The following is a 26,011-nucleotide window of genomic DNA, read 5'->3' on the forward strand; positions in this document are numbered from 1 at the left end:
ACTTCTGCTTGTTCCTCCACCTTCTTGGCCATCAAGATTCGGGCAGAGCGTTCACCTCTTTCCTTTCGAAACTGACTGTTTCTTTGACTATAATTGTCCCTTTACACTGGTGGAACTGAAAATGGCCCTTCATTGGTCTGCCAGTACATCTGTTGGACCTGATGATGTTCATTATGACATGCTGCACCATCTATCTCCTGCTTCTCTTGATGTCGTTCTGATTGACTTTAACCGGATCTGGCAGGAGAATGTTTTTGCTCATGCCTGGTGCTAGGCTTTATTTTACCTTTCTCTAAGCCAGGAAAGATCCCAAGATTCCTTCAAACTACCGTCCAATTGCTTTGACGAGCTGTCTCTGTAAGACCTTAGAAAGGATGGTTAATGCTCGTCTTGTTTGGTTCCTCGAATCAAACAATCTCCTCTCACCCACCCAGTGTGGGTTCCGACGACAGCACTCTACCACAGACCACCTAATTCTTCTTGAAACATCAATCAGAGAAGCCTTTCTCAAATGCCAACATCTGTATCAATATTCTTTGACATTGAGAAGGCTTATGACACAACATGGAGGTATGGCATTTTGCAAGACCTCCATACATATGGGTTCCTTGGCCATTTACTCATGTTTATTAAAAATTTTTTAATGGACAGGAGATTCCAAGTTCGTGTGGGTTTGACACTTTCCCGTTCTTTTGTACAGGAACTTGGAGTCCCTCAAGGCTGTGTTTTGAGTGTTACACTCTTCAGTATAAAGATAAATGCCATTACTGAACAACTCCCTCTCACTATTGTGAATGGGCTGTATGTCTATGACTTTCACGTCTCATGTCAGTCGTCAAACATGAGATATATTGAATGGCAACTACAAACTGCCCTCAATCGTGTTCTGAAGTGGACTATGGCAAACGGCTTTAATTTCTTTCTTTCTAAAACCGTATGCATGCACTTTTGCCACCAACTGGGTATTCACCCTGATCCTGAACTTCATATCGGTGAAGTTTCCTTGCCAGTGGCCCCTGAGACCAAGTTCTTGGGGCTTATCTTTGACCCTAAGCTGACCTTTATACCACACTTAAAGCAGCTTCTGGTCAAAAGCACAAGTGCACTGAACATCCTCCGTGTCCTCTCTTCTACCACTTGGGGAGCAGATTGATGTTCAATGTTAAAGGTATATTGTGCTCTTATTCAATCAAAACTTGACTATCGATCAATGGTCAATGGCTCTGCCAGACCCTCGGCCTTAAAGATGCTGGACCCCATTCGTCATCAAGGACTTCGACTCTGCACTGGAGCTTTCCGTACCTCTCCAGTTCAAAGCTTATATGTTGAATCTCATGAACCTTCTCTGCACCTTCGCCATTTGCAACCATCTTTACTATATTCTTTGAAACTTCGTTCCTTAACAAAGCATCCCACCTGGGAATGTGTTTTCCTTCCTCGGTGGGCCGTAGTTTTTCAGAACAGACTATCTGCCATTTGGCCTTCGCATTCGGGCGCAATTGGATGAATTGGGTCTGTCCTTGGATGACATTGCAGATTCCACAGGTCAGCCCATCCCACCATGGCTTATTACAGCCCCCAAATGTGACCTTTTTTTCAGTCATATGAAAAAGGCAGATACTCCAGATTGGATGTACCGTCTTTTATTTAATGAACATTTTTCAAACAATCATTCCATTCCCATTTATACAAATGGTTCCAAATCATATAAATCAGTGGTCTCTGCTATGTTTTTCTGCAGTTTGGTAGTTGCGCCTAGAATCCCCTCTACATCTTCTGTGTTCACTGCTGAACTGTATGCCATATCTCTTGCCCTGGATCATATTGAAGCTGAGCAGTATCCAACTGCACTGTTTATACTGACTCGCTTTGTTCTATACAGGCCCTGGAATCGCTACATGTTGGCTCACACCCTGTTCTCACTGATATTCAAAACCGACTGGCCCATTTCTCATTAACTGCTACTTCTATCCTGTTTTTCTGGATACCAGGCCATGTTGGTATTCGCGGGAACGAGTTTGCTGACATGGCAGCTTAATCTATCTGCTCTGGCACTATCACCACTGTGCCTATTCCATACATGGACTATGGTCTTGTATTCAAGGCTCAGCTCCGTGCCAGCTGGCAGTCCACTTGGAGTGAGCAACGCGACAACAAGCTTTTTCAAATAAAACCCTTTATTGGGCTTTGGCCATCTAGGTTCCATAAAGTTCGGAAGGAGGAAGTTGTTCTAACTAGACTACTCATTGGTCACAGTTTTCTAACTCATTGTTTTCTTTTATCTGGAACTGATGCACCAATGTGTAGTTTGTGTAACACTCAAATCACTATCAGCCACATTTTACTTTCTTGCCATCGTTATGACTCTCAACAATGGCACTATTTTAAACATGTTTTTTCCCAGGGTTTATCTGTAACATTGGACAGTGTTATTGGTAATGGTGGCACTGTCAACCTTGATAAAGTTTTTAGTTTTTTACTGGCCATTAATCTTTTAAATCTCATTTAAGTGTTGGATATTTATTCATTACACCTTTTTAATTGTAGTTCTCTTTTCACAGTTTCATTCTCTTTAGTTCAATTTGACATTGGAAAATGGCCAGAACATTAAATAACTCGACACCAGGACTGGAAAGCCCAACTTCAGGTGACTAACGCTGCTGGTTGAACTATCCGTTCGAACTACTTGTTAGTCATCCTGGCGAGTTGTTATTCCAATTTTGCTGCATGTCTTTTAAACTTTTATTACTTTTACCCTTTGGTACTGGCCATAATGACACATAACCAGGACTGGAAAGACCAACTTCAGGTGACTGACGGTGATTCTTATACTTACCTGTTATTCTTCCTGGCGGGTTATGATCATTACCATTCTGCTACAGGAAGTCCTTTACAACTTTGTAGACTGGATGTCAACATTGGTTTTATGCCATTTTCTGTTTTAATTGCTGTTTTGTTTTTACCTTCATTTACTTTTACAAATTTTACTCCATTTACTTTACTTTTACCTTTTTACTGGACATTTGGCTACTCATTATTACGATTTTGCTATGTGTCTTTTAAAACTTCTATTATTTTACATTTTGATAATGGCTGCTATGACACATAACCCGGAACCAGGACTGGAAAGGCCAACTTCAGGTGACTGACGGTGGTTCTTGAACTTACCTGTTAGTCTTCCTGGCTGGTTATGCTTATTACCATTTTGCTAGAGTAAGTACTTTACAACTTCTTTTACTGTGCTTTCTCTCTTAACATTGTAGTCTAGGTGTCAACATTGGTTTTATACTTTTTCTGTTTTTCAGTGATGTTTTGTTTTACCTTCATTTCCTTTTATGCATTTTACTACATTTACTTTATTTTTACCTTTTTACCGGACATTTGGAGCAGATAGCCTAGCTGCTTTGTGCCATAAAACACTAAATCAATCAATCAAAACCTATTAAGGCTTTGTTTTAGTATGGTCTTAAACCTTGGACCAGCTAGTATTTAGACTAATTTCATAGTGTTCACATTTTCCCTATTAAATGCTAAAAAGTTTTTTTTATTTTTGTTTTCTGTTTTCTTATTTTCATCTCTTGAAGCTCTACTCAAATAAGTGGTTGAGTCTAACAATGCAAAATGCATATGTTTTCTTTATGTTCATTGGCCTTAAGATTTTGGCCAGCAGTGTATATAAATATATCTTGAACTACAATTTAGAAATGTATTTATTATCCAACAAAGGCCTAAACATTCCACATACTATGAATTGGTAAGATGCAATAATACTCATTTAAAATGAAAGATTCTAGTGACATAATACAACAATTGCAAGTTCACAACAATTGAACTACACAACATATGATTCATGAACAGTTACATAACCAAACCTGAGACTGTCAATGAAGCTTACTTTTCAGGTGCTATATATTGAGTAAGTATATGGGTGTGTTGGGGTAGGTGTCTGTGACTTGTTAGCAATATATACTAAAGTAGATGAACAGTATGCACTTCATTTGTTTTCAGAATTATTATGTGTGTGTGTGTGTGTGTGTGTGTGTATATATATATATATATTGAACTAATTATGCAGATTAACAACAAATTCTTTACCATATTGGGATCATAGGTGTATTATAAATGCTATATATAGTTGTCTTCTTTTCAAAAGTACACTTAGGCCTATTCAGTTGCTTTTGATTTTTAGTTGACAAGTTGAACTACATTTTTATATTTCTGTCACACTAGTATTCTGTGTATAATTTACTTAAAGTTATAGCTTGAGTGAGTTACCACATTTTACACTCCAAATTTCTATTATCTGATATGTTTCCTATCACCAAACCATGTAAACGTTCGTTGATTACTTTCTTGCTGTCCCATCAGTTATCACTTACACATGTGTAACTTACTTGTCATCTGATCATTAGTTGCTAGATTGTTTCTCACTACTGCACCAAGTGTCTTGTAGAACCTTCATTTTCTTGTTCCCAATATAACCTTCACATAATGGCATATTGTGATTTTTGGTATCTTTTAATATTTGTCACATGCTCTTATCACAATTAACATTGTTAATCTGTTTGATAACTTGAGGCTGACCATTAGCCATGCACTGTTCAAACTTTTTTTTTTTTTGTATTGAATGTGATAAGTATTTGTGAGTCTTTTTTTTTTCTGGCAACATTATCCATAGTGCCAGTTGCTCTTTTCTTTTTTCTTACCAGCATTATCTTTGTAAAAATATCCCATGCTGCTTTATCTTGAGATTTCAGCTGTTGGTTGCTGGTGATGATCATGCACTCCTTTGCAGTGTATCCCATTTCATAAACAAGCAAAATTAGCATGTTTGTTGTAAAGTGGGGCACACTGTAGTATAATTGTAATTTCCATACTATTACCACTACTATAGGCCTACTAATTTCTGCTGTCACTCACATTTTCTTCTGTCACCACTTACTACTGTAAAATCTTGGTTGTGGCTTACCAATTGTCAATCAAATATATTTTTTAGCAGCATATATTAAGTAAGTATATGGGTGTGTTGAGTGAAGGATTTTTCTACATTAGGTATCTGTAACTTCTGGACAGTAAATTAAAAAATAAACAAACATCACACACTCCACTTTGGAAAGTCTGATAAAAGATACTTTGCAGAATCATTTTAAAAGTTTTCAATTTTATTAGATAGTCATCATGGTTTCACTAAAGGTAAAGCATGCCTCACATTCTTTTGACATGCTTTGAAAATGTTATTGCATATGTAGTTCAAGGTAAGGGTGTAGATTTAGTGTAAAGAAACTCATCTCTGTAGGGGTGGGAGATATGTTAACTAATTGGATAGAACAGTGCTTTGATGGAAGAAAGCAGAGGGTTGACCAGTCAAACTGATTAATGTTGTAAGATTATATACCACATAGCTCAGTCTTAGAACCATTGTTCTTTTTTATTTATATTAATGACATAAATGAAGGTGTGGTCAATGAATTACTTCTATTTGTTGATGATACCAAGGTCTTGAGTGATGCTGGCTTGGAAGAGGATTCTGCTTCTTTGCAATAGGATTTGGATCATTTAGAGAGTTGGGTAAATAAATGGCAGATGGATTTAATTATAATAAATGCAAGATATTGCATGTGAGTATTCATAATTTGAATTATAAGTATAATTTGGATGGGAATAACCTTAACAGTGTCATGAAAGAAAAGGATTTTGTTGTAATGGTTGATCAGTCTCTTAAGCTGTCCAAGCAGTGTGCTGTTGCTAATGGTAGGGAAAATAGGATTTTAGGTTATCTACAGAAATAATGAATACAAATTTAAAAAAGTTATAATGTCATTGTTAGCCACATTTTGAATATTGTGTTTAGTCTTGGGCTCCTTACTGTATGAAAGACATTGAATTGTTGGAAAGAGCTTAGAGAAGGGTTATCAGAATGGTACCTTGGATGGAAGAGTTGCCATATGAGGAGAGAGAAAGATCCTTAAAATTTTCTCTTGAAAAATGTAGAGTTAGAGGAAATCTTATTGATGTGTTTAAGATTGCAAAAAGAATTGATATTGTTGATGCATCAATATTTTTTATGCTTAACAGTGAGAAATATAGAACTAGGGGACCAAATAGAGATTTAAGCATAGTAGAAACCATCTTCAGGTAAGGCAATTTTATTTTTCAAATAGGGTGGTTGGCCTATGGAATGGGTTGCTTTAGGATGTTGTGGAGGCATAAAATTGAGTGAATTTTAAAGAAGTTTGTTACATATATGAATGTAAGGGCTGGCTTTATTTCTTTAAAAATAGTTTTAGTTCTACTTAGAGATTAAGGGACAGTCCAGATGAGCTAACAGGTCCCTTGTTGTTCCTAAACATTGTTATATATATTTTGAACTAGTTAAACAGGTGTACAACAAATTCTTTGCACTATAGAGACTGTAGGCATATTATAAACACTACATATATAGTTCTCTTTTTCTTGTCAAAAGTCCATGTAGCCTATTCAATTGCTTTAGAAATTCAGTTGACAAGTTGAACTTTTTTTACTATAATTTATATTACACTAGTATTCTGTGTATAATTCACTTACAATTACAGTAGTTGTATACTGCTTTTCTTGTAATTGTCTAGTCCTCATACTTCAGATGTTATCTGTTTGTCTTGACAAAGTGCACTCAATCTATTAAGTTGCTTTAGAACTTGCTTTGATGTAAAATATGTACTTCTTATCTCTTTAAAATTGTTAATTTTACTCTAACATATTAATTGTTAGACCTGTATTAACCATTAGGACTGTGGCAGTTAACCTTTCTTTGGCCAAACTTCTGCTTCTCATGACTTCACTTTTTTATTTGTTGTTCCCACTGATCTCACACTATTTATATATTTATCACCTAATTGTTTACTTACCTTCTAGAAATCTATACACCCTCATCATCAGTAAATTTGATGTGATGTTTGATAGCCTCAACATCAATGAATTATAAATACATTGTACAATTCACACAGAATTATTTAACTAAACTCCCCATAATTTTTACTTTAAAATTAATTACTTGTAATTCTGTTGTTATGCAGAAGCTAAACAATTGTGAAATATTTACTCTCAAAATAAATAAATAATACCTACATTAAACAGTCTTTTTATATCATGATAGCATTAAATTATTGCTTCTAAAAATAACTAGATGCAACAATTAAACTGTGTTTAAATAGAAATAATCATGTATATATAATACCAGGACAATCCCATGTTTTTGTAGTTAGTCCCACTGTCCTTAGGAAACATTTTGGGAACATAACAATTTTACGGTAGAAACACCAAACTGCCAGTTAAACTAAATCAGGAATGTAAGAGGTATTTCTGAATTGCTCATTGTTGTAATATATACTTTGCTGCTATCAAAGGCATTCGAAGTTGCAGCTGTGCTTGGTTAGAAACCAAGGGCTGTATATGATTTATGGCATTGCTGAAGTAGACTTATAACAGTTGGTGAATGTGTGTCTATCAACAAAAAGAAAATAGTTGAAATTATTTCAAAAACAATGTCAATGTTTATATATTTGGAAAATGTGTGGAATCATTCAATAAACTTGTCAAATGTATATTACTATTAGTAATTAGGCATTAGTGTGACATAAGGAATTAGGATTATAGCTACACTAATATTAGAATATTGAAAGTGAAGTGTGGAAGCTGGTGATCATATAGGATCATCATCAAAGCTGAAATTGAAAGTAAGATATTACAATCATTTACCAGGGTGAGTAATGAATGCAGTAACATGGGAATGGTCAGCTCTTGTGCCAAAGCGCAATCATGATTTGCACACTCAACAACAGACATGCTGATGAGGAGAAAAACATAATTTTCCTTTGCATGCATTGTCATCCCTCTGGAAGAAAGATTGAAGCACCAGAAGTAGCCTTTATAAAACATAATAAACTTCACCAGTCACATTAACATCATGACAACCAGAGGTGCAAAAGACATTATATCCTGATGAAACTTTCAGTGTATTAGAGCTGAAGGATGTTACCTCTTTATGTTTTATCAAACGTTATCATCTTCATCCTGCATTATGCACTGATGATAATCATCTGAATATTATGCATCTATATAACATTGAAAGAGATACAAATTACCTGTTTAAGACTGGTCATTGAATGTACTTCAGCCACCTTCAAGTCTTTATTATACCTCTTTGGCTTCAACGGCACCATTGGGGTTTCACCAGTATTGAAAAGCAAAATTTTTTACTAAGATTGTGCAATGTAAAAAATGTGCATTTCATCATTAAGGCTTTTCCTTTTTCACTTATGACATTCTAATTCCTAACTGAAACCACAGATTAAGATCAAGCAAAGGATTGTCTAATATGTTCCTCAGAGCAAAAATGGACATTTAAATCAGAAGTTTTAATGAGAAAGAAAACAAAACTCAGAGAATAATCTGACAAAAAATTAAAAGTACCATTAGATAAATTTTTGCTGTTAAAATCAGTTTGTAATATGGATGAAATTAACTGCATAAATAGTTAGCACCATAATAATAGTAATAATGTGTATTGTGTTCTGATAATCTCTTTGAAATGGAAAATTCACAAAAGTCTTCATACTGAAATATACTCAGACAACTTTAAAATATGTAATTTGTGATTCTGACAATTCAGTCAGTATTATCATCCAGGGCTTTGTATCATGAAAGACCAAAATGTATTGCTCTTTTGGTAGTGTAGATGTGTCTAAAGGATTTGGAGAAGAAATGCTTTCATGGTATTTACTATTCTAAGATATTGAAGATTGCTTTATGCTTAACAAACAGTGCACTTAGTCACTAGGAAAATATGCATTAGAAGAGCCTTTTTGAATTAATTATTCCACTTCATAGAGTATTTCTCTTTTGCTTAACTGTGACAGTGTATATATATATATATATATATATCCAAAGAATTTGAAAAAGAAATGCTTTCATGACATTTACTATTTTCAAACATTAAAGATTTTGTGCTTACCAAATAGTGCACTCTGTCAACATTAAGTCAGCAGTAAAAGAGCCTTTTTGAATTACTTATTCTATTTCGTATAATATTTCTCTTTTGGTTAACTGTAGATACCTATATATAAGTAACAATTGCAATTTTCTTGGGTAACTTGAACTTTTAGCTAAATGTTACCATGGTGTGAAAGAGAACGTACTTTAAAATAAGGATAAAAATATGTATGAACATTAGCTTAAAAAACTTTTCAGGATGAAATAATTGAAATAAAGTCTAAAAGTAAAGGAACAGATCCTTCAAAGAATCAAGAAAGCAAAATGCTATTGTATTTTAAGTTATTACTCACTTGATGTTAACTTGACACAAGAAATAGGTTTTAAAATTGGTAGGCATGCAATAAGTAATATGATACGACCAAAAATTAATTACTATTTAGATGGATATGAAATAGCTCTTTCTGACTCAAGTTATTCATACACTTAGATCATAAAGATATGTAAAAGTCAAGGACTTAAAATTTCAAAGACAGGAGAATCCTTTGTATTTGACAGCATTAGAAAACAAAGAAATGTAGAACAACACAGGGCACATGAATCATCCATAAAAATACCTACAACCAGTCTTACCCAAACTATAGTAAATAAGGCAAAGTGTTTTGTAACAGGTGAGAATCCGTGAAATTGGATGTCAGTGGTATGAGTCATCTACATGCCCTTGGCAAAATTACACAATTTAAAAAGGATCTCTGTTTAGAAATATTGTGTACATGTGTTGTTTCTTTGAAATATTTAGTAAAGGTCTACTGTAAAAACTGTGTGAATGGTAACTAACCAAGGAAATGTGGAAGTATGTAGTGACTTGATGAAGCATATGTGTACCTTGATAACTGTAACAAGTCTTCTGCATTTTACTACAGGACTATGGGTAGAAAAATATCTGCATATATACATCTCATTATTGAGCTTTGAGAATATGTTCAAGAAAGGAAGATTTAAGCAGTGAATTGTTAGTAATTAAACACAGTTGTTGAAAAAAAATTTAGTGAATAGAGCACTTAAGAAGTTTAACAAAGATTTAATGTTAGTTAAAAATACTACATTAATATATGAGAAACCAAAAAAGAAACTTTAGGTTAACAGGTCAATTATTTAAAACTTTCAAGAAGCAAAAAAATTATTCCATCTTTAAATGTATAAATAGCATTGAAGATGTGTTAGACAAAAATGTACAAGATGTTCCACAAATGGAATCCTTATTTCAGACTTTAATAAAAACCATCTTTACAAAGAACAATTAGCTGAAACTTAAAATGTACCACTTAACTATGAAGTTAATGTTAATATGAAAACCAATTTAATATGTAGGTATTTACCAATTATTTACTAAGTATGATTAAAGAATCACACACAGTTATAAAATATTTAAATAAAACATGAAGAAGACACAACTTTGGTAATAACTGAATCTGTGTTACACACACACACACACACACACACACACACACTGTATGGCATGTGTCAACAAGTTTGAAGATGTTGAAGACTACCAGTGGAAATCATATTGAACATCTGTTATGAAAACTATTGAGAAATATTTAAGTGATGTTGAAGTAACTGGTAATTAATAATTTGAATCGGTATTTTATATTAACACAATTTCAAATACACCATTTTGATGTCCTTTACTTCACCTTCAAAAGTTATGTTCCAGATACAATAATTTATTCTTTTTCTCCTTGTCATGTGATATTATATTGCATTGTTATTTACATAATTTGTTAATAAACGTTTATACAATTAATATTTGATCTTTTGGGGATGAAAAACAGTTTTCTTAATCATAACATCAAATCACTTTGCACTCAGACTAGTTATTAAACAGACTATTTTCACAAATCTTTAGTAAAAATATTTCATTAAAAAATCTGAATTTTTGTCTACAAAAAACTTGTAATCTTTAATAAAATATATCAAATTTTCTGAAGATACATGTGCTGTATCAAAAGTTATAATGAAAATTATTAATGTGTACAGATATGTAGATGAACATGTGTATGTTTTAGCAAATCCATAGCAAAATGGTTACCAGATTTCTTGAACACAAAACTGACAAGTTCAAAAAAGTATTTTTGTTTCTACATTAAAAACACCCTAGTTTGGAAGGTAAAGCTTAAGTTGACCCCCTCATATTAATTCCATTTTCAATTACATTTTTTTTTGTATCATTGAAAGGCTAATGAGTATTAAATGAAAGTAAAAAATAAGAAGAAATTATCAAAAAAAAACATTTTTTTCCTCTTGGGTTAGTTTTCCTGAGTTTGCTAAACCATTGTTTTTGTTAATATTGTATTATGGTATGTATTATTTATTTTCATGTATTCTTTATTAATTTCTGTATTGTATTATATTTTGTGATATACATTAAATTTTATTATATGTAGGACATCCACTTATGCTGCTGGAATACAACTTCCACTTATATCACTGTATCAATGGAGAACTTGGTCCCCAGTGATATTGTTTTTAATAATGTTGCAGTTCTCTAAAACATAAGGATGTTAATAGGGGCAGATGATATGTATTTATGCAGGAACCCATATACAAAACAAATCCATCATAATTTTATGACAGTAAAATAACAGACAAGTACAGAAAATATGTACATTTGAGAAACTTGTTTCTTTTTTCTTAAATTGTGTGAAAATCTACATATGATTATTAGATGGTAAATGAATTAACTTTAAGTTAATTGTTTATATAATTTTTTTATTTTAAATCTTGGCTAGAGGGAAGTGATAGTCCATCATATACTAGTCAACCACGAAAGATGCGTAACTATGGAAGTATAACAGGTATTTGTAATATTTTAAAGCTATGTTTTCTGAATTGAAGCTAAGGGTAAAAAAATTCCAACATTTTGGGTTGATATAGTTACAGGTTTTGACTTAAAATTATTAATGATACTTTATTAAAATTAAATGTTATTGAGTCATATCTACATACACATTTTATACATTAATACATATACACATGTACGTTCAGAACAAGCCCATTGTAATTTTGTTGATAGACAAACTTTCAGTAGCAAATATTTTCTACAGCATATTTGTTTAGCTTCCCCTTCTACATAGAACATGTTCCTAAAACATCCATGTGTTTGATTGCCTAAATTCAGTTATGAAAATTTTGTTCATAATTATGATGAATTGGCTCCATAAAGCTGTACTCATATAACATCATAAACTTTATTCCAAGAACTAAATGTTATGTAAGTTATGTTAACCTTTACCTATTAGTAAATTCATAGTCCACCATTACAATTCCTATGATTATAACATTTCAAAATTGTTGTATTAACTGCTGTCCAAACAAATAAAAGTGAAAGCTTTTCCAAAATAAAATAATTTTGGAACTTGAAATGTGCAAAGCCAACACTTACCTTTCTGTGATCTTACCTTCTATGAGTAGATGAAAGTTGTGTCTTAACAGCTAACTCTTTAAACAAGCAGGGCCAGCCAGAAAGTACTTCTTTCAATTACATTTGTCTATTCATAGCCACAATATATATATATATATCTTTCCAACCTGTTCTGGGTTATATCTAACATTTTACAAAGGAAGCCCAAGTCAAGATTGAAGAGGTTTAAGTAGAGTGAGATGAGGGCTTGCTTAGACACCATTACTTATAAAGAAGAATATCCATTTAGAAGGTCTGAAAGGGATTCTTGTCACACAAAACATTTATTTTGAAAGATGAAGAAAGTCTCTTCTGCTGTCTTTTATTCTGTCTATCATTATAGAATAAAATTAACCAAATGAAAAAGTAATGAAAGTGATCATAATGCAGACTATAATTTAAAAAAAAGTTTGAAGTTGAAAACTGTTAGCAATTAATATTTATCTGAATTTCTCAAAAATTGTAATATACCTGACTATAGAAATTTTAACTAAAAAGACACTGCTGCGCTGTTAAATACTCAACAATTATAGACTGCCTTCCCTAAAAATTTTGACAGACATTAATTCTTCAATGTCAAAAATTATACACATTTATTGGCCTTAAATCTTGAAAAAATTACAACTTCTACAGATAAATACCAATATGAAAAATGTTTTCAGATGATTAAAAAGTCTTTCACACATCTATCCAAATTTCTCATCTGTTACATAATTTGTAGTTCTTGCAAGTGTGGTATGTTCATTAATGAGATAGATCACAAAGTTGGTGAAACTTCCTGAACACAGAAGATGTTATTAACAGCCATAGCAATGAGTAAGTTTCTCATCATCTTTGTGATGGTAAACATTAAAAAACATTAACTTTCACATCTGATTTCTAATGTGAATGTAATGAACAACAACTTATTTATATTCTAGGAAAAATAAAAAACAAAACAAAATATTTCATTTAGTGTTTCATTCCAGTATTTGTTGATGTTTTTAACAGTTGTTTACTGTGACCTAAATGTTATACCTATGTCTTAGGTTCCTTTTTCTTTTCTGAACAGTAGTTTAATGCCTATCTAAAGTAAATTTGCTGTATTTCTTTCCTCCTGTTTTGAATTATTTGATTGGACATTTTTTATTTACATGCATTTATTTTATTAATTTATGGTGTCTCATTTATCTGTATTTTACTATATTGTGTATTTTGTCTACAGTGTTTGAATGAAAATACAATTCTATGTATATTTCATTCCTTTGTTCTGTTATTTTTATGTGAATTAATTTCTTTAGTTTTTTTATAATTGTTTTAGACACTACCTGGTGAAGGATCTTGGCCAGAAACATTGCATTTCAAAGTAATTTCAGTGGTTTTCATTTCCTGTTGTTTATTTTGAAGAAGAAATTTTCTTTCCAGTTGTAATGATTAGGACACAACTTGGCAGGAAACTAAAGAACAAACACTCCCAATGTAGAATTATGAAAACATTGGTTTCAACAAAACTTTAAAAAAAAATGATATTCTTACAATCAACAGATATATAGGCTTAATTGCAATATTCATTTAAAATTTAAGATATAACATTCATTCTGTTGGAATTTAACTTGTCTTGGATATCCAAATATATAGAGTTTTACAAAAATTTAATTTTCATTTTTTGAATGAGTAATATAACTTGTGACCCAAACTCAAAGTAATAATAAATAGTACCTCTCCACCAGGATGTGCTGCTGAATTTCATTGAAAATTGCAACTTTCAAAATTGTCAAAATCATCTACCTCTGAAGCAAAGATTTTTATTGTAGAGAAATATATCAACCATACATATCAGTTTTTAGAGCAAAAGTAAGTTCAAGTGAATTAGATTTAATGATAATTTTCTTTACACTAACCTATGTGGCACTTTTTGATTGTGCCAGAATAACCTGATATTGCTTTTCCTTTGTATTTTGAACCAATAACTGTTTGAATTCAAGTTGCAAAGCCATTGTTAGTTGTAATCACTATTACATTTAAACTTGTCTATAGTTTAGATCATTGTTCAAAAGAATGTTTGAATACAAGAAACTTCTTGCTATACACAAAAACAAACTGCATTTATTCTGTGATGTAGACAATGAACTAGAATAAATGGACTATTGCAAATAACCTTACTATTACATAATTGTATATTTGCAAAATAAATTGGAAGTGGTCCATTTCATAGTCATTTAGGGCAGCAGTCATTTCTTTATCAAATCATTGAATTATATGTATTAAATGCTATATTTTGAAAAGAACCAGTTGCAGTAGGAAAGTATATTAACTTAAGAAAAGTTCAAGTGTCTCAAGTATACCATTATAGCCAAAATTAAATTAATTTTATTTTCCAATTCAAGTAAATTTTATTTTGGACATTCATTATGTTTATTCAGTGCAGTTGATTTCTTTTAAATGCAACTGCACTTTACCAGCATCGAAATTAAAACTGAATTAAAAATTTTAAATAACAGTATTAAAAAACAGGTAAATTCCAGAAAGTGGATGTAATGTCAAGACAAGTAGGCTTGTTTTATTTTATTTAATGCATCATCACTAATACAACCAATTTACTCATTAGCTACATAGAAGTTCCAGAATCCTTGAATTCAATTAGGCATTCTATAAACTGTTTGTCTCAGCCACAGAAGGTGAGATTCTCATTAATTACAATGCAAGAACTTTGTTATTGACAGAATTAATGAAGTTGTTCAGGTTTTACCAAAAAGCTTTATGCCAAACTACGAATATATGTAATCAGTAAAGGGAGAGTGGTAGGGTGTACTTTTGCTGAACATTTTATCATATTGTTTTCTTGTTATTTTTTTTCCTTTTAGCCTAACATAAGTTTCTGGCAAATAGGATGGGTAACCCTTGACAATGAAATGTAGCAAGTGATAATATGTATATATTAGAGATTTGCATGCATACTTGAAATCTGAGGTAACTTTAATTCATTAGACTAGACCTGGGTCTCTTTTTCACTACCTAGGTAATAATCATTAATTTGAGAATATAAGGAAAACGTTCAAAATGTAACAGCAGTGCATTTCTAAGTGTGAATCTTTTGCTGATGTGATAAAGATAAGGTTGAAACAATTATTTTCAGCATTAAAAGAGACAGATCATACCCTGTTGAGGAGAGCTTTTCCACCAGTATCCTCTGTGTTTTGAGATGTCATGATTTAATTTTAAAAAATTTTAAATTCTCCTTATATTGTTACTGCTAATGCTATGAAAGTATTAATTTTGTTTTTGACAGGATGGACAGGAGAACCAAAGGGGGGTTAATGATAGTTTTAAACATCACACCAGACTGCTGCAAAGCTGTGGAAAGAAAGCCTTATGCAGTTTTGGGTTTTTGATGATTGAAGAAAATAAATACTTATTTTGGTAGTCCCATCCTCAAAGCTAAACTAAACCTATTGAATAAAAATTTAAAGTCAGCTGTTGTCATTCATATATCTATCAACCTTGTTGCCATGTGTATCCTTTACTGCTCATGAAACAAGGTTGTAGTGTATTACATTCAAAGATTTATTCAACTACTTTTTATTTATGTTGTACTAATTAGAATAACTAATAATCCACAACTTAATACTATATAAATTTTAAGTTCTTAATTCTACAAGGCAATACTATTAAACAAATTGTGAATTTCATCTAGTGTGACACATGACACATTTTCTCATAGTGTGTCATCTATCCTATTTTATTCACCACCTCTTAAAAGAGTATGAAATTAAAATAAAATTATTCTATATAAAATCATTGCTGCTCAGACACATTTATTTTAGCCTTCAGTTTTGTTTGATTACAGAGCTATTGCACCCAGCAGGGTTAGGTGGTTAGGGCATTTGACTCATAATCAGAGAGTTGGAGGTTTAAATCCTTGTCACACGAAACATACTCGCCTTTCAACCATTAGGGTGTTATATGCAATGGACAATCACACTATTTCTTGGTGAAAGAGTAGCCCAAGAGCTGGCAGTGGGTGGTGTTAACTAGTCTTCTCTCAAGTCGTACACTGCTAAATTCAGGAAAGTTAGTGCAGACAGCCCTCTTGTAGCTTTGCACAAAATCCATAAAACAAACAAACAAACAAAACATACAGAGCTGTTGAATAGAAAACTAGACCCTTCTTGCCACACCTATCTGTCACGTTCTCTCTCTAGATTTGTTAATAGTTCTCTCTTATGTTTAATTATATATTACATATAATTGTAGATAATTAAGGTTTTCATTTATCAAATGATATGTTATATAACATTAATTTTTGAACAGATAAGTTTCAGTTTCATTGGGAGCACAAGCAGTGTTTTTGTTAGAAACTTAATGACTAACTTGAATGAATTTGTAATGACCCTTGTTGCATAGTTAGAAAGCCAGAAATTATTTTTAGAGGTAAGGTAATTTGTCTACTTTTTGCATGTTATTAGTCTGTATTGTTTGGTCCATTATTTAATTAAATTATTAAGTGAAATACTGTGATTTGTATAAAAAAGTTAGGGTTAACACTGTATGACAATCAATAGCAAGAGAAAAGAAGATTGATTGTTATTTCTTCTTTTTTTCGTGTTTATTCTTTATATATAATTATAAAAGTAACTGTAACGTAAAAATAGGTATCTTTTTAGGTTATTTAATATGAGAATAAGTAAAATAAAGAATAACATAATAAAAATGTTTTACAAGGCACACATGATCTTAAGCACTTCAGTCAAATATCCTGTTAATCTTTTTTCAAGACTAAATTTTAAGAATCTCAATCTCTCCTTATATTACAACCCCTCCATCCAAGGTACCATTTTAGTAACACTCTTATGTGCCCTTTCCAACAGTTCAGTGTCTTTATTAAGGCAAGAAGCCCAGGATTGAACACAATGCTCCAAATGTAGTCAAACCAGTGATCTATAGAACAACATTATGACTTCTTTAGATTTGCATTCAGTATTTCTGTAGATATAATCTGAAATCCAGTTTGCCCTACCAGTAGCAACAGCACACTGTTTGTATGGCTTAAGAGACTGATCAACCATTACACCAATATCCTTTTTTTTCACAACACTTTTAAGGTTATTCCCATCCAAATTATAAATACCCACATGCAATATCTTGCATATATTATAATTAAAACCCATCTGCCATTCATTTATCCAACTCTAAATGATCCAAATTATTTTGTAAAGAAGCAGAATTCTCTTCACAGCCAGCATCACCCAAGACCTTGATATCATCATTAATGTAAATAAAAAAGAACAATAGTTCTAAGACTGAGCCCTGGGATATATAATCTTACAACATTAATCCAGTTTGACTGAATTTCATTTACAACAACTCTGCTTTCTTCCATAAAGCCACTCTTCTATCCAATTTGTTAACTTATCCATACACTTAGAGAGATAAGTATTTTCACACCAAATTTACACCCTTATCCTCATCTACATTTGCAATAACATTTTCAAAACATGCCAAAAGATTTTCTCTGTGTTGACTAACTGATAACACTGAAAACATTGTTAAATGACTTTGTGAAGTATCTTTTATCAGAATTACCAAAATTCTAACTTGGATTTTTTACCACAATAACACTATGCAATAAAATTTTTACTTTTTCTTGTTCCTGGGCAGAAAGTGTTATTTCCCAATTTGCCTAAAGCAAATGAAAAAGACCTATTTTTTTCTTCAAATTTTGCCCATTTTCCAAAACATTCCAGGTAGATTCACTGCTGAGTAGCTGATAGAGAATTTTCAAGAACTTTCTAGAATGTTGTAGAATTTACAATAATTTTCAAGAACCTTTTAGTATTTTCCAGAACTTTCAATAGTAATATATATATATATGTATATATATATATATACAGGGCTCACCACTTCAGTTTAGTTCTAGCTGCCTAAGTGAACATATAGATCTATCTGATTTTATCAGAGATGGCATCAAGAAGCTGCAAGCATTCTCCAGACGCATTCTGCTATGTATGTGGCCAGTTTATCAAGACAAGAGCAGAAAAGTACTCTGTGACAGCACCTGCTAAAATGTGTGAAGCCTACAAGGCATATTTCAGCATGCCTGTTGGGGATCAAGACAAACACTGGGTCTCCAAGGAGGCTTTACCAAGTTTCCCTGTTATCTTTGCCTTTGGGACAGTAGGGACATTAGTAGACCTCCAGAAGGTGTTGTTCCCACCATTGCACATAAAATTGGGTTTTGTGAAACAATTTGTCACAACTCTTGATAAGGAGTCTGCAGCCTTCATCTACCTTCAAGACTTCTTCCCTGAGCTGTCTGAGGCAAAGATCAAACCTGGTGTCTTTGTTAGGCCACAAATAAAGAAGATTCTGGAGTGCACAGAATTTCCCAAGAAGCTCAGTTGGAAGGAAAAAAAAGCTTGGAGCAGCTTTGTTGCAGTGGTTGAGGGCTTCTTGGGCAATCAGAAGGCCGAAAATTATGTGGAACCGGTTGATGCTCTGGTGAAGAACTATGGAAAAATGGGCTGCAGGATGTACCTGAAAGTCCATATCTTTGACACTTTCTGATAAATTCAAGGGAAACTTGGGAGCATACTCAGTGAAGCAAGGTGAGTGCTTCCACCAAAATATACTGGACTTTGAACATCTGCTATTGAGGGCCGTATAACAAAAACTTTATGGGAGACTATGGGAGCTGATATGTGAAAGTGATTTACATTACAGTTGCAAGTCTCAAAAAACTACTCAGTTCTAAACATTTTTGTATAAATACATGTAAATCTGGATTTATATGCTGTTTCATTCAGACCTTATGTGAATGAAAATGTGCAGATTTGCTCATTTTTACATTGAAAATAGGTTAATTTCTAAATTTCATTATCCAGGTTAGAAAAGCAAAGTTTGAAGGAAATAATGGCCATTTTCTTTACATTTACAACATAAGAAATTAAGAAATAACACATACTATCCATAAACAAAATTTGTGTTACATAGCATAATTAAAGCTTAAAAATTACTTTACACACAGAACAATTTCAACAGATACGTTGCTTCATGCTTAACTGTGAAATGAACTGATACCTTTGTTTGCTTAAGGCAAAAATTAACAAAACCTAAGAACCCATGAGAGTCTTATGGGCATTCACACAAAGTCAAAACAATAGTAAACGTAAGAAATATTGTATAAAGGTTTTTTTGACTTGTAAAAGAATATAAAATCTCTGTAACTTTGTATTACTCACTGAAATTGGATGCAAAAGCTTAAAAGTGTTCTTGTTGCTGTAAACAAATGAAATACTAGTCAAAAACTGAGCAAGTAATCTTCAGTTCCTCAGTTAACAAATAATGATTAATAACCTTGGTTAGGCAACAGGAAATATGTAGAAAAAGGTATGACAACCTTCAGCTACTACCTCATTTCCTGACAAAAAGAGTTCAGTTTGCTGACTAAATGCTCTGTTATTCCTGTAAGAAAACAGGTAATTGCTTGATTGCAGACAGATTCTGCTCACTTGAAAATAAGTTTCTTTAGCAGTCCTAAATGGGAAAATACAAAAACAATATGATTATAAAAACATTACTTTAACTGATAGGTGTAAAATGTGCAGTAGATCATATAAGGTTTTAAATAAGTGTATCTTGAGGTAATTGAAAATCTATCAAATACAATTTATTTTTCATTGATCTGGTAGTGATCTATTTTATGAAAGATTTGATATAACCAATTTTTTTCAATTCTCACCTAGGTTTTGGGCCATAGTCACATTGTTCAAGGTAGTTTTATTTTCCTGAGATTGCTTGAGCCTCCAGGAACAATTTTTTTTTATATTCTGATTAAGCAAGCATGATGTTTTTACCAACACTTTCTAAGAAAGGCTTGATCCTACCTTCTTTTTCTGGATATCGGTGAACAAGATAAAGCAATTGAATGAGGTTTCAGTAGATTTGCATTGTACCTTAGTTGTCTTCATTTTCATAATGTGGTATATAAGAAGATTCAAGATATAAACAGTACAGTTATTAAACACATCAATTCAAAAGAAACAATACCTTTTCATCTAGGAATTAAGTTATTTTGGCAGGCATATATTTTTTTCTGATAATTTTCTATGTGGTTAATCTGATAGCTTTTTAGACAAAGGTCTTTGGAGGCAGAATTTCTGCTCTTTTGGAAATCCTTGAAAAGTTTTTAAATTTATAAATGTCCTTTTGAGGCCTAGAAATATTATGAAAAATTCTGAACTTAGAAAATGAGCTGACCTAAAAAGATAAGTAAACAGTTTGCAAACATCAATTACAAATTGAAAGGAATCTTATTCCATGTGCACATTATTGTCTGACATGTTGATCATGTTTAATAACATAACTGCATTTTAACTGATCTCTTGGAACTGTGTGAGTAGCTGATTTTTTAAAGTACTTTCTTGCATATTTCAAGTTTGGCTATAAAATAAAAAAATACAAATATTTGTATTAAGAAGTTATAATTTTGCATAATATATTCTACAAGGTTTCTAGGTACAAATGCATAAGCTAGATCTTAAATCATTCTCATGAATTAGATAATAACAACTAATCATAGAATCTACCATGTCTAATGTTAGTACATAGGCCTAATGTATTAACTAGATCTAAATTTAATTTATAATGTAGAAAAAACCATTAAACTGATATTATTATAGGTTCATAATTAAGTCTGCACAAATAACTTCATTCAAATAAAAGGATTACAGAACGTTTTGAAGAACTTGTTCTTTGACAATGAAATTGCATGTTGAGAAGATAATGCATCATACTTAGCTGTACATAGATTAGCTCCATATTTAATTTCCATAATGAAGCAGAAAATCAAAAAGTCACTTACTTCCTACACAAGATTTGTTAATTGGAGTTTTAAGACATTTTGCTATCATTGATATATATACAACTAGCTGTTCCTGTCATCTAAGGCCTCATTTCTAAGAAATTATTGCAGATATTTATGGATGGCCCAAGTGCTAATTCGAAATTATATGAAACATTATCAATGGAGGAAAACAGACTCAATCCAGAAAGACTTCTGTTTGAAGTTGGATCTTATGGCTTTCACACTAAATGCTCTTAGAGATGAGTGTAGAGTAGTTAATTGGCAATTTGAAGAAGCTTTGGTAGAGTTCTACTGTTTTTTTTAAAAGATTCTGTGACAAAAGCTAATGACTTCAAAAGTGAGACTGGATGTTCAAACCTTCTGTCAAAGTTTAGCAATAACTGATGGCTAGAGATTATTAGTGTTGCAGAAGAATACTTATCTTTACTACCTAATCTTAAAACACATGTGAGTGTGCAGAAAAGCCTAACACAATTGAAATTACATAACAGTATTTGTGAAGCTGTTAGTTCCCATCTCTTGATCCCAAAAACAGTTGTTTCTCTCAGTTACTGGATAAATTGAACTCTTTCTCAGAACATTTCCAGATGATAATTTACTCCTGCATTGCATGACTGCGTACATGACTTGCCATGCCAGTGTTTATTGGAAAGATTTCTTACTTGAGAACAAATCTAAAATAAAATTGAACACACTGCAAACCTTGATTTGACAGATTAATTTTTTTTAAAACCTTTAAAAGTTGATACTGGATTTGTTAAAATGAAACTCCTTGATGATTTAATGAGAGCTTCAAATGCAAGTAGTTCTCAAAGGCTGCTGTGAAATAATTTAGAGATCCCCTAAACTGATAGCTTCATAAGAAACAAGAGCTGCTTGAATACAGAAGCAATGCTGTTAAATGTGTCAAGTGTTATATTTTTATCTTATCTAAAAAGTTTAGTCCCCTCGGTGTGGATTCCTGTACGTGGTGAGGGGACCTCCCAGAGAAGGTTCTGTTTTATCTGGTTACCTTCTCTGGGATCTAAACATTCACCCACGTGTTTGCCGTGCGTGGGGACCTGTGAAGGGGAGGAGAGGATCCTGGTGGTTGAGGGGTCCAACCCTAACACACCACTTTGGCCTCGAATTCCTGTAGACGGGCGGCCTTTGGGTGGCCCCTCTTGGGTCAATCGGCTGGTCCACTTGGGCTAGAGTCAACCAAGTACCAGTGTTGGAAGTTCTCAACGGGTGTTGTGGACATTGTGCCTGATGCTGGTGTTTGGGTATAGTGCTCACGAAACCCTGGCGTTGCTGCATTGTCCTTGCATGACTTTGTAGTGCATCCCCTTGTAGGGCTCCATGGTGGGTGGGGTCAGTGGGTACCGAAATTTTTTTCCTTTTTCCTATGGATCCTCCAAACAATTTAAATAAAATTGTAAAAAAACAGTCAATGGGTAAGCGACCACGTCTTGAATACTCAGAACAGCAATCTTCGACATTAGTAACACATGTACCTCATTTTCTTATATTACATTCTCTTTTGGAAAAACCTTTAGGGTAAATGTCCCCTTTTTTTATTCAAAAGGGACTAGAGGGACTTGCTGGCTCTCCAAAGTCAGTAAAGAAACTTCGATCTGGTGACATATTGGTTGAAACATCCACATCCCAACACAGTGAACTCCTCTTGAATTCAAAGGCAATTGGGGATATACCTATTGAGGTTACACCCCATGCTACTTTGAAATCTTCACGAGGAGTTATTGTTGAGAGGGATTTGAAGAACATTCCCGAGTCAGAGATTCTCGCTGGTCTCTCCACTCAAGGAGTTTCTGCAGTGAGGCACATCTCCACTCACAAAGATGGAGTTACACTGCCAACAAATACCCTCGTTTTAACATTTACTTCACCACGTGCACCTGCCACCATCAAGGCAGGTTATCTCATTTGCAGGGTTCGGGCCATACGTACCAAACCCTCTTCGATGTTTCCAATGTCAGAGATTCGGCCACTCAAAGACATCTTGTCGTGGTTCCCTGACATGTGCTCGTTGTGGAGGCAAGGACCACGATGCCTATGACTGTGACATGAACCCACATTGCGTAACCTACAATGGTTCTCACCCCTCTTACTTTCATTCTTGCCCAAAATGGTTGGAGGAAAAAGAGGTGCAGCGTATGAAAACGACACATAACATTAGTTATCCTGAGCCTCGGAAATTGCTGTCCACAACTCCATCTCGGTCATATGCTGCTGCACTTCATTCCGCAACTACAGTGGGAGTGCAGAGAGATCTCTCTGTGCCTCCAAGAGAATCGTTTCAAAACAAATGAAAATCCTTTTGACCTCCGTGGTTAAAAAGGTTGATGAATCGACTTCCACACCCATCTTTGTTCCTCCCATACCTTCCAACAAACCTCAAGATCCACGTCCTTCAGTTTCAAATACAGGCATTTCTTCTGATACATCTTTTTCTCCCACCACAAGAGACAACAATTATTCGTTCGCGTCCTCAGTCACTGGATTCCCCTTCCAATAACAAAAACCTGCCCACCCCGACCCAGAGCAGGATCCATGGAGGTTGATAGACCTCCTCCGACTAAAGACAGTAAAGAAAAAAGACGTGGGGCGTAAACCGAAGGGTTCTCCAGCCACTTCACCTACCCGTTCTTAAAAATGATACAATGGAACTGTCGAGGTTTACGTTCTAATCTGGATGATATCAAAACGCTGATTGCTTCCTACCATCCTGTTTGTCTTTCTTTACAAGAAACATTTCTCAAAACTGCTGATACTGTCTCCATTCAGCAGATTTCTCTGTACAGAAATGACAGGTTGTGTGATGGTCGAGTACATGGAGGGGTGGCACTGTTGGTTGATCAACACGTGCCCACCCTGTCTTTGTCACTCAACACACCCTTGGAGGCTGTAGCCATCCGTGTTTACTTGGGTCATACCATCACTGTTTGTTCTCTGTACCTGTACCCTGGAGAGACATATGATCAATCAGATCTTGATGCTCTTGTTGAACAGTTGCCGTCTCCTTTTCTAATCCTGGGGGACTTTAATGGACATCATCCCCTCTTGGGTAGTGCTATTATTGATGGGAGGGGCCGATCTGTAGAGCAGATGCTCTCTGATCACAATCTTTCTCTTTTCAATACTGGTTCTTCCACTTATTTTCATGCACCTAGTCAGTTCTTTACCGCTATTGATCTCTCAGTTTGCTCCCCTTCATTATTCTCCCATTTTTCATGGAGGGTTGACAGTAATCCACTAGGCAGTGATCATTTTCTGATCCTTTTGAGAGAGACTGGTCGTGGTCGATGCCACCTTACCCGCGTGCCCCGGTGGAAGCTGGATCAGGCAGACTGGTCCACTTTCACTGCTCTCACAGAACTTGATCCTGCCATCGTAAATCAGCCATCAACAGACGACTGTGTAGCAGCGGTAACTGACTGTATTACACATGCAGCTGCTCAGTGTATTCCTAAAACCTCAACACGTTTTCCACGATATCCTCGTCCGTGGTGGAATCCTGCTTGCCACTTAGCACGGAAGGCTCAAAAACGGGCCTGGGATACTTTTCTTAGATATCCCACACTTTCAAACCAGGTTGCTTTCCAACGGGCCCGTGCACATGCTAGGTGGGTAAGACGTCAAAGCCAGAAGGAATATTGGATTAAGTTCACAACCAGCATATCTTCTACCACCAGTTCCAAGATCATATGGGACAGGATTCGAAAGGTTAATGGGCACTACAATTCTGTCCCCCTTTCGATCTTACTCTCTGATGATCAGGAGGTGACTGATGTTCAAAACATCGCTAACACTCTAGGTGAAAGCTTTTGCCGGGTATCTAGCACTTCTGCTTGTTCCTCCACCTTCCTGGCCATCAAGACTCGGGCAGAGCGATCACCTCTTTCCTTTTCGAACTGACTGTTTCTTTGACTATAATTGTCCCTTTATCCTGGTGGAACTAAAAATGGCCCTTCATCGGTCTGCCAGTACGTCTGTTAGACCTGATGATATACATTATGACATGCTGCACCATCTATCTCCTGCTTCTCTTGATGTCCTTCTGATTGTTTTCAACTGCATCTGGCAGGAGAATGTTTTTCCTGATGCCTGGCGCCAGGCTATTATTTTACCTTTCTCTAAGCCAGGGAAAGATCCCAAGATTCCTCCAAACTACCGTCCAATTGCTTTGACGAGCTGTCTTTGTAAGACATTAGAAAGGATGGTTAAAGCTCATCTTGTTTGGTTCCTTGAACCAAACAACCTCCTCTCGCCCACCCAGTGTGGGTTCCGTCGACAGCACTCCACCACAGACCACCTAATTCGTCTTGAAACATCTATCAGAGAAGCCTTTCTCAACCGCCAACATCTTGTATCAATATTCTTTGACATAGAGAAGGCTTACGACACAACATGGAGGTATGGCATTTTGCGAGACCTCCATACATATGTGTTACGTGGCCATCTACCCATGTTTATTAAAATTTTTTTTATGGACAGGAGATTCCAAGTTCGTGTGGGTTCGACACTTTCCCGTTCTTTTGTACAAGAACTTGGAGTCCCTCAAGGCTGTGTATTGAGTGTTACACTCTTCAGTATAAAGATAAATGTCATCACTGAACAACTCCCTCTCACTGTTGTGAATGGGCTGTATGTTGACGACTTTCACATCTCATGTTAGTCGTCAAACATGAGATATATTGAGCGGCAACTACAAACTGTCCTCAATTGTGTACAGAAGT

General features: G+C 34.1%; 1 protein-coding gene across 5 annotated transcripts in view; it reads left to right on the top strand.

Annotated features, from left to right (window-relative positions):
• LOC143225198 (SID1 transmembrane family member 1-like) overlaps positions 1-26,011 on the top strand; it is a 201,657-nt gene that overhangs the window by 70,307 nt on the left and 105,339 nt on the right. For 4 of the 5 annotated variants that reach the window (XM_076454195.1, XM_076454194.1, XM_076454192.1 and 1 more), the window contains one exon: positions 11,760-11,825. The exons of the other annotated variant lie outside the window; for it this stretch is intronic. In XM_076454195.1, the coding sequence (XP_076310310.1) occupies positions 11,760-11,825 (66 nt within the window). The remainder of the gene's footprint in view (positions 1-11,759; positions 11,826-26,011) is intronic. 5 annotated transcript variants of the gene reach the window in all.

Source organism: Tachypleus tridentatus, chromosome 9 (genome assembly GCF_004210375.1).
Source record: "Tachypleus tridentatus isolate NWPU-2018 chromosome 9, ASM421037v1, whole genome shotgun sequence".
Classification (NCBI taxonomy): domain Eukaryota; kingdom Metazoa; phylum Arthropoda; class Merostomata; order Xiphosura; family Limulidae; genus Tachypleus; species Tachypleus tridentatus.